The sequence below is a fragment of the Laccaria bicolor genome, genomic scaffold (assembly GCF_000143565.1).
Source record: "Laccaria bicolor S238N-H82 LACBIscaffold_53 genomic scaffold, whole genome shotgun sequence".
NCBI lineage: Eukaryota > Fungi > Basidiomycota > Agaricomycetes > Agaricales > Hydnangiaceae > Laccaria > Laccaria bicolor.
In genome coordinates this window covers 7655-18261 of record NW_001889924.1, presented here as the reverse complement: position 1 = coordinate 18261, position 10607 = coordinate 7655, and the positions used below count along the sequence as shown (strand labels likewise).

General features: G+C 47.2%; 2 protein-coding genes across 2 annotated transcripts; both read right to left on the bottom strand.

Annotated features, from left to right (window-relative positions):
* Positions 1–1179: 1179 nt before the first annotated feature.
* Positions 1180–4942, bottom strand: LACBIDRAFT_312545 (uncharacterized protein; the record flags this gene model as incomplete). Its single annotated transcript, XM_001888211.1, has 7 exons — positions 1180–1715; positions 1760–2074; positions 2125–3066; positions 3207–3426; positions 3493–4438; positions 4505–4877; positions 4921–4942. 7 exons carry the CDS (start codon positions 4940–4942, stop codon positions 1180–1182), a joined length of 3354 nt encoding a protein of 1117 aa, XP_001888246.1.
* Positions 4943–5837: 895 nt separating this feature from the next.
* Positions 5838–8810, bottom strand: LACBIDRAFT_333571 (uncharacterized protein; the record flags this gene model as incomplete). Its single annotated transcript, XM_001888210.1, has 4 exons — positions 5838–5878; positions 5927–6985; positions 7236–7348; positions 7369–8810. 4 exons carry the CDS (start codon positions 8808–8810, stop codon positions 5838–5840), a joined length of 2655 nt encoding a protein of 884 aa, XP_001888245.1.
* Positions 8811–10607: the final 1797 nt, after the last annotated feature.

The window sequence follows — 10607 nt, the reverse complement described above, 5'->3', positions numbered from 1 at the left end:
CCGCAACGCCACGTCACAGAACGACGACAACGCGACGAACCCACCCCCATCCACGAGCGCCCACGACGACGATGCCACATCACAAGCCGATGACGACGCGACGACGACAACACGACGACGCGACGACGACGACGCGTTGACGACAACACGACGACAACCACGCGACGACGAAAACACGTCGACAACCCCACGACGACGACAACGCGATGACGACAGCACGACGATAACCACGCGACGACCCAGGATGACGACGACGATGGACGACGAGGCCCAGCAGTACCCCCTTCCCCTTCATTAGTCCCCACCACTCTCTCCCCCTCCATCCCCTCCCCAGAGCCTGCCCCACACATTGCCTGTCCCTCCTCCCTTCCTTCCTTTCCTCTGCTGATCACACCCCCACACCACTCTCTGTCCCTTCCTTCCTCACCCCTTCCTTCCTTCCTCCCCCCTTCCTTCCTTCCTCACCCCTTCCTTCCTTCCTCCCCCCTTCCTTCCTTCCTCCCCCCTTCCTTCCTTCCTCCCCCCTTCCTTCCTTCCTCCCCCCTTCCTTCCTTCCTCCCCCCTTCCTTCCTTCCTCCCCCCTTCCTTCCTTCCTCCTTCCCCCTTCCTTCCTCCCTCCCTTCCTTCCTCTTTCCCTTCTTCCCTTCCTCCCTCCCTTCCTGCCCCTTAATTTAACTTAGAAAATAGTAAATTAGATGTAGATTTGAGTTTAAATATATAAATTTTAATATATAAATGTTATAAGAAAGTGTTTATACCCTTTAAGTCAGTGTGAAGAAGTGCATATTAATGTAAATGTATATAGCAAAAAGGAAAGGTGTTGTATTATTGTATTCTGGTCCCATTCCTGTAGATTTCTGCAGATTCCAGTGCCATTCCTGTGGATTCCTGCGGATTCCGGTGCCATTCCTGTGGATTCCTCCGGATTCCGGTGCCATTCCTCCGGATTCCTGCAGGAATGGGTGGGGCACTGTAAAGTACTGGTTGTCAGCGTTCCATCAATGGATTCCGTTCCGGATGCATTCCGGACATCATTCTGTCCGTCTGATTCCAGGAACCATTCCAGCGGAATTGGAATTCCGTTCTAGATTCCCCGGAATTATTTGATCAATTTGGCAGGGCCCTCTGCCAAATTTGATTCCTCCGGAATTCCAGGAATTGCCCAGATTCCGGCAGGAATCAGTGGAGGACAATAAAGACCTCGACAAAGTTACTAAAATCAAGTATAGTTGGAATGGTGCCCAGTACATTGACTGTTCTTGGTAAGAATAAACCATGTTTATTTCTTGGTGGCACCCAGAAGAGATATGACTCCAAATCTTCTTCTATAATCCAATTATCATGTCCCTTAGAGGGACAAAAGAAAACAGGTTTACTCTTGAAAGTGTGAGATACACTGTGAGGGGTATCAGTGTGATCAACATTATTTCTGACTTCAGATGGAAATGCAACTGAAGGAGCTGAGGGATTCAAGCCTATGCAGGCTTCATGAGCATCCCAGAGTCTGATGATATTGTCTAAAGATCCAGAAGTGATATGCCTACCATCAGGGGAGAATACAACTGATAGAACTCCATCATAATGGCCTTCAAATGGATCTCCCAAACTGTAACCTGTCAGAGTGTCCCAGAGTCTAATTGTTTTGTCATGAGAACCAGAAACAATGTACCTCCCATCAGGAGAGAATGCAACCGAAGTAACATAGCTAGCATGCCCTATGAGAGGACTCATTACAGCTTGGCCTGTGTGAAAATCCCACACTCTGACAGTTCTATCATCAGATCCACAATGTATCTTCCATCAGGAGAAAAAAAAACTGAATTCACCTGATTGTTATGGCCTCTGAGAGGCTTCATAATGCTTTGCCCCATCAGAGTGTCCCATACTGTGATTGTTCTGTCCTCAGACCCAGAGATAATGAATCTGCCATCTGGAGAAAATGAAACTGAATGAAACTGATGGGTGTGACTTGTAAGAGAGTCTAAGACACTCTGCCCTGTCAGTGCATTCCAAACCCTGACTGTCTTGTCCCAAGATCCAGAGGCAATGTATCTACCATCAGGAGAAAATGCAACTGAAGTAACATAAGGATCATGGCCTTGAGAGGATCCATGACACTCTGACCTGTTAAAGCATCCCAGACTCTAACTGTGCAGTCATGAGATCCAGAGGCAATGTATCTGCCATCAGAGGAAAATACAACTGATGTAACCATCTTGTCATGACCTCTAAGTGGACCCATGACACTTACACCTGTCAGAGCATCCCAAATTCTGAGTGTTGCACCATTAGACCCAGAGACAATGTGTTTGCCATTAGGAGAAAATGCAACTGATCTTATCCCCTGGTTATGGCCTCTTACATGATCTACCTCAGTGTGACCTGTTAGAGCATCCCAAACTTTGATTGTATTGTCCCCACATCGAGAAATAATGTGCTTGCCATTGGGTGAAAAAGCAACTGAATAAACTGAACCCTCATCATCTTCAAGAGGACAATGACTTGTCAGAGCGTTCCAGAATCTAATTATGCGGTATTGAGTTGCAGAAAGAATGTGCTTGCCATCAGGAGAAAAAGCTACTGTGTAGAATGGATCAGAGCCTCTGAAAATAACCATTATACTCTGACCAGATAAAGCATCCCAGACCCTGATTGTCTTATCATTAGATCCAGAAACAATATTCTTTCCATTAGGGGAATATGCAACACAGTTCACATTGTCATCATGACCAATGAGTGGATCCATCACACCCTGCCCTGTTTCAGTATTCCAAATCCTGACTGTGCAATCATGGGACCCTGAAACAATATGCCTGCCACTTGGAGAATATGCAACTGAAGTAACCCAATCACTATGGCCTTTTAGAGGATCCATGAACCTCTGGCCTGTCAGAGCATTCCAGACTCTGATGGTCTTATCTGCAGATCCAGAAACAATGTCTGTGCCAGTAGGAGAATATGCAACTGAGGTAACATAACCATTGTGGCCTGTCAAAGCATCCCAGACTTTGATTGTACTGTCTTGAGAACCAGAGATTATGTGTCTCCCATTAGGAGAATATGCAACTGAACTAATGGGTAAGTATGACCTTCAATATTCATGACATTATGGCCTGTGAAAGCATCCCAGATCTGAATGGCTCCTCCATATGATCCAGACACAATGTGCTTGCCATCAGGTGAATATGCAAGTCAACCACTACTACCCTTTATTCTCATCAGGCACCTATCTGGCCACCACTTCATCTGACTATTCTCAATTGTCAAAGTCTTTACAAAATGTTTTATGAAATGCAGAGATATTTTAGAATTTTGTGGTGCAAATGGCAGTGCTGAGATGTAAATGTGTGGTGCTGCATTAGATATTGGCTCAAAAAATGTCATAATAAACTGGTTTGCATCACTTGCAAATTCTGACATACTAGACTTCAATACCCACATTTAATTTGTTCATATCAGTATCATAAGAGTATATTTTCATAAGACACTTACACTGCACCAATTTTCAGTCAACAACAGTAAGTGGGCAGCATGATTTACAGCCCCCATTATACTCATAATCTGTAGCCAATGTAAAAGATGGTTTATCAGAAAATCCTCCATCTGCGCCATTATCTTCCTTTGTAATGCCTCATCAGGATACTTTTGCAGATAGATTGCCCAGAAGTAGCTTGCATGATCTAGGGCAGTAGATTTCACATTTTTGATATGGTCCATCAGGTTCAGAATGTCTTTGTTTAGAATGTGTGATGTTTTCAGATCAAAAAAGTTGAATTTGAGCTTTGCACTCATATATTGCATACAAGACCCAGCAAAACAGAGACTCTGCTTCTGAGAATCCACCCAAAAATCCTTTGAGCACTTTTGGTCAAGCAGAAAATCTGTAAATGACTGATGACAGATATGCAAATGGCCTGTACTACTGATTAGCAGCACTGGACTCAGTTGGCTAACTACTGACAATGTGTCTTGAACTCCCAGAAGCTGTACAAGATCACTTGAACGAAGTGGGTTCTTTGCAATAACAATTGCTCCCAAAGCTGATGATAAAGAACTTTTTTCTGCCTCTCTTAGCCCTTGTAAAGCAACAGAAACAATGTGCTGGTACAAGGTGTCAATAACATCAATGCCTTCCCCAGAGTCAGAGCAAATGACATTCAACCTTTCTTCAGTATCACCACCTCTGTGCAAAATAAAGTCCATTGCAGATTTAGCCCAAATATAGAGGCCAGCAGCCTTCCTTACAAGAAAAGAAATTTTATCTGGACCAGGCCAATTTAAAGGCAGTGATGTTTGCAATCTAGCCATGTCAAAGAATCTTGTAGTAAAGTAAAGCTCAAGATCTTGAGAGGTCTGATCAGAAACTTGATCTCCAATATGAAGATCAATATGCTGGCTAACAGAATCCAGTGCTCTCTGAATATTAAGATAGTGATGACTTGTGATGAAAAGTTTTAGACACTTGGGAAGCAGTCAATACCAGGACTTCAATGAAGGCTCATACTGGTCACATTCATCAAGAGCATCAATAACAATGGGTGCAGTGTCTTGAAACAAGTCTTGAACTGGTTTAACAATGAGATGCTCAAATTGCATAGAAATATCAAGGCCTCTGATGTTAGCTTTCTGTGTCTCTAATGCCTTAGCTATAGATTTTTTTAGAGCATTGTTTCCTAGTGCAAGATACAAAGCAAGGTGTCTCCACAGATTGTCTGGATCACAAAATTCAGCCTGATCACGGTGAAAGAAGAATTTCCCAGAGAAAGATTCAAAGTCAGCAACAACAGTTGAAGCAATTGTTGTCTTTCCAGAACCAGGACTTCCAGATAGCCAGAGAATATTTGGCATGTTCAGATCATGAAGCCACCCCTTGATGTCTGTGAGCACATCCACACAGGGCAGTTAGTAGGAATCACCCACCAACACTGAGAGCCCCGAACATACAAACAGGCCATAGTTGATGGAGCCTGCTTATGGGCCGATGAGGGATAATGACCCTGTGTTGATGAATTGGCCGATGTCATCCCCACTATTGAGGTAGCGAAGGGTCAGCCAGCGACGTAAATTTAGCACAGCCAGATCAGCAGGAAGTAAGCCCAGAGAGAAGTAGGTGGTATATCGGCTGATGGATGATAGCTTTGCAAGGTCGGCTGACAGTTTTGAATGTTCCTGGGTTTGTGATCAGCCGAGGGCCTTAAATTCTGATTTGAGGGGTCAGCTGGTGGGATTCACATTATTGTAGTTATGGTTCGGCTGATTAATCGAGCAAATGGATACAGCTACCCAGTCGGCCGACGAAACTGGACAATTCATGAACTCTGGATCAGCCAACCTTTTACCCCTTTTCAAGATGGATTGGTATCTGTTTTCCCCTTCGCTTTTATTTTAGGCAGCTGAGCACGGTTGCTTGAGCCAGACCTGGTCGTTCCTGCTCGGTTTATATTTCTACCATGTTATCTTTATAGGCAAATTCACTTGTCCAAGACAACATCGGTCAGTATATTTTACAGCAGCCGATAGTCAGGACCAGGGTTCAAGTCCCAAAGGTGATATCTTCGTTTCTAAATTGATAATTTTTGAACACAATCCGGCCTTTCGAACATACTACCGCGAAGCACATTGTGGCTTCGACCTAAGCAGTTGACCTGGCCAAGGTAAAGCACTTCACCAGAGTTTCTTGAATGTCGCCCTCTAACGCTTACCCCTCAGATTAGTTTTATTTCTTCAAGATTGCAGTACTTCTTTTTCTCTTTTACAAAGAACATGACACAAAAAACCTTTATATTGACAAGAAGTTACAAGATAAGAAGAGGCATTACAAAATATGGAGTATGTGATTATTGCGGGTCTTCATTAATGGGAGTCGAAGGATGATCATCTACTGGCATTTAGATGTTGAATCATTACTATCAAGCAGGGGACATACCAGATGAAGCTATCAGCCAAGGAGACCTCCTGGTGCCAACTGTGAAGGGAGAGGGTGATCTGCCGCGGCGTGTTGCATGAACTGGCTTTGGAGCCAAATAGATTGGGGCCGGGCTCTCAGCTTGAACCAGATTTGAAGGAGCTGTGGGTTGAATTGGAGGCAGGCTCAAAGCTTGCACAGCTGCCGATTGAATTGGAGCTGGGCTCAAAGCTTGCGCCGGCGTCGGAGGAGCTGCTGACTGGATTGGGGCTGGGCTCGATGCTTGGACCAATTCCTCTGCTGATTTATCAGTGTTGATGCCCATATCCACAGTACCCTTCATCATGTTGATGCCAATATCAGCCGTCCCCTTGGTCACATCGATCTGGGTGTCGGTCATGATTTTGTGGCCAAAATGATTGAGGACAATTTGTTCCACGATCGTTTGTTGGTTACCAAGTTTTATCTGACCCTTGGTAAGTGCGCTATAGGATGTAGTCAGAGTCTCCTGTGCTTGCTCGGCCTGGTGGACTCGGTTTGTAAGTTTGGCCGCAACTTGTTCTTGCAATGCAGCCGGCGTGACCTTCATCATATTCCTGACCTCCCCCTCAAAAGCGTCATGCTGAACCCTTATCGTGCACAAGTCCATCTGATGGTCTTGGAGCCTGGCTTTGGCATCCTTCCACCGTGCTTGGTGAAGGTCTTCAAATCGGTCCATCCTCGCAGTGTATGCATTGCTTCTTCTTTCCTCCTCGAACCACGACAATGTTTCCAAAGTTTTGACTTGTTCAGCAAGACGATCGCCAGCGGATTCAACCTCTTGAAGTCTCCAGGTCATTTCCTCCAGGGAGGCCAGACATTGGCTGAGTGACGTGGAGTTCACGAATGGGGGGAGAAGAGCACTCGGGTCGATGCTGGTATGCTCTGATGCGATGGTCAGCTGAGCCTGTTGTTCATGGAGAGTGTTTTGAATGTCGGTCTGATCTTGACCGAGTCTCCTGATCTCATGCTGGATCGCATGCATGTCGAATGCCGGTGGCAGAGTGTGGGACCTGAAATCCACCTTCTTGATGTACATTGCTGTATCAACTAAGTTTTTAAGCAAAGAAGTCCAATGAGAACATAAAAGAACTTATGATGAAGTTCTTGAATGTGAGGGGGACTGATGCAGCACGAGTTCGAAACCGACTGCTCAGGCTGGGAAGGGAAGATGTCAACCGAGGCCGGAGTACCATTGACTAAGATCCCCACCATGTCATTGGCAGGAGCTGGGATCAGGCCAGGCATCAGAGCAGGTTAGTAAGGAAAAACGAATTTGATAGTGTCTTACCTGACAATTGGCCAAGGTCGGGCACAATGGGCATTGCAGCATTACCTGATGATTGCCCGAGGTCAGGCATGATGAGCGTTGCAGCAAAATCTACCTTGGTTAGAAAAGAAAAACTGATTTGATTGAATCTTACCTGATGATTGCCTGAGGTCGGGCATGATCCCTGTTGCTGATGATTGCCCAAGGTTGGGCATGAGGGAAGCTAGGCTGGTTAGTAAGGAAAAACTGATTTGATAAACTCTTACCTGATGATTGGCCAACATCGGGCACGGTGGGCACTTCATCCATGGCCAGACTCAACTTGGGTTGAACTGGGGGTGTTGGTGTTGGTTGTTCAATGACGATGGCTGGAGTTGCCTGTGCCTTGCCTTTGTCAGGTCGGGAAGAAGTACCTACCTCGGCGTCCACACCAGAGGTCATGTCCACCATCTCTGAATCCTCCTCCTTTATAGACTCGAAATCGAAGGACTCTCCCTCAGAAACCTTGGCCATTTCTACATCCTGCTTCGTTGCCTTCGTCTTGGGTTTTTGAACGACAACCACACTTTCCTCCTCTCCCCCGTCCTCGGCTCCCTCTGCCATTCGTTCCGACTTCTTAGCCTTCGATTTCTTGGCTTTCTTCTTTCCCTTCTCTCCCCCGTCCTTGGCTTCTTCATCCTTCTTTGCCTTGCGCTTCTTGGTTTTCTTGACCACGATCTTCACTTCCTCTGCCTCCTCTCCCTCAGTCTTCTTCTTTGAATTCCCCCCTGCCTTGCTGCATTTCGTCTTGCCCGTGTTGCAAGTGAAACAGGCGGCGAGCCCACCGCTGGTGCTCTCTGCACATGGGACGGTCTCTTTGTCCTTTCGTTTACTGCAGGCTACGCAGGGCTCAATGGCAAGCTTGTATTCTCCCATTTTAATGGCCGCATTCTGCTTTTCAAGCTTCTCTGCTGATGCCTGGGCCTTTAGTGCCGCCTTTGTAGCTGTCTCTGGGCTAACCCGAGGTGTCGCTTTGGACCTGGGCTTTACTGTTATCTCGACAACTGGCTGTTGTTTCGACCTCGGCTTGGCAGTGTTGCCTGAGTTTCGTGAATTGGGCTTCAGCGTGGGAATCTCCTCATCGCTGCTTTCCTCAATGTGTTGTGCACTGACAATGCGGGTCTTCCTTGGCCGGACGTCCAAGGAGTCCCCTCTCCTCTTTCTCCCACTGCTTGTGCCGGCATTGGGTTTTGCTTGACTTTGTTGAGGTTTGGGCTTGGCTGGCTTCTTTTCTGGTGCTGGGCCGGCTTCTGGAGTTGATTGGCATTGGGGAGCGTTCGGTATCGGGACAGATGTGTCTGCCAATATTGGGGGCAGGGCTGGGAGCGACGAATTCGGTATTGGGACAGGTGACGCTTGTGTGTCTGCCGATATTGGGGGCAGTGAAGATTGGGCTGGGAGCGGCGAATTTGCCGATGTAGAAATGGTTGACGTAATGGGAGGAATGGGGGGAGAGGGGCCGTCGTAACCTTCCATGAAGAATGTAGGGGTGGTGGTGGGTGGGACTGCATAGAGTCTGTTCCAATCGACCGAGGGCCCCCCCATGACTCGCAACATGTTCGTGTATACCCAGATCCTTGTGGGATGGAGCCACTGGGATTCCTCACACCACAGCTGCTTGCCTGACAAAATCTTCACCAACGTTACCTTGGTGAAACTGAGTGTCATTCAACAAAATATAAGGTAGTTACTTAAAGCTTTCTCCCAGGCACGTGCTTCTAAGGTCGGTCGGTTTCGCGTCATTGGAATTCATAAGAGTCGCTTGATTTCAATTGAAGAACCTCAAAAGTGATTCTGTTTGAAACCAAACATCGTCCAAACACCCGGGGTCGAGATTGTGGGCTTTAGCTTCTATGGTAAGGGTGGAGGACATTGGAGTTGGAATGGCACAAAGGGTTAGAACAAGACAATGATGAAAGTTGATGTTGAAAAGTTGTCAACAGAGTCACATGGTGGCGTCAGAAGAGTAGAGATCCTCAGAATGTTCCATGGCCGATCATCGGTGGCTTTCATTCCCACAGTTGAATTTTCAAGGGCCATTGCAAGGGAGGTCTTTACCATCCCCCATGAGTTCCAGCGGATTCCAAGTGGAATGTTGGAATTCCATGGAATTCCGACAGAAACCAGTTGGCTGGAGCCTCAGCCATTCTGGTTTCCAATTCCATGGAAATTCCAATGGAATCCAACGGAATCCAGTGGAAATGGTTGGAATCCGGGAGCCTCCCGGAACAGTTTCCATTGGAATCCATTAGAATTCCAACCAGATTCCATGGAATTCCCATGGAAAGTACATTTAATATATTCCAGTCAAATTCCAACAGATTCCAAGACATTCCAATGAATTCCAATATTTGTTGTTGTTATTATAATATATAAAAAAATAAGTGGATGCATGAGGATTGAACTCTAGCCTCAGGAAATATCACGTGAATCTCTGAGCAGCAATATTTCCGCTACACCATATGGCTGTTAAATGCCTAGCAACATTAATTCTATATAACCCATCCTCATGCCCACCTTCCTAAACGAGTCACGGTGTTTGCCGGCGTCACCATCAGCATCTCCGTTTTGCTGTCAACTGCAACCACAACCACAACCACCACCACCGTCACTGCGACCAGCGCGGTCACCTCCAATCACACCCACGCCAACGGACAATGACAACGACAACGACGATGGATGACGACGACAGACGACGACGCGTCAGCGACGACGAGGATGGCCACACGTTAACGGACGACAACAGATGACGAGGACGACAACACATCAACGGACGACAACAATGACACGTCAATGGACGACGACAACGGACGACGACAACGACATGTCACGTCAACGCACGATGACAACGGACGACACGTCAGCGATGACAAGGACGGCCACACGTCAATGCACGACGACGGATGACAATGAGGATGATGGATGATGACGACGACGACGGACGACGATGACGATGACGACGACACGTTACGTCAACAGACGACACATCAGCGACGACGAGATGGCCACACGTCAACGGACGACGAGGACGACGACAACCACGTCAACCGACGTCGTCGACAAGCGCCCATGACGACGACGAGCCCCCTCCTTTTTCCCTTCCCCCTCCCTTTTCTCTCCCCCTTCCTATTCCCTCCCCCTTCCTATTCCCTCCCCTTTCCTTTTCCCTCCCCCTTCCTTTGTCCTCCCCCTTCCCTGTCCCTCCCCTCCCTCTTCCCTCTCCCTTCCCTTTTCCCTCCCCCTTCCCTGTCCCTCCCCTCCCTCTTCCCTCTCCCTTCCCTTTTCCCTCTCCCTTCCCTTTTCCATCCCCCTTCCCTTTTCCATCCCCCTTCCCTTTTCCATCCCCCTCCCTGT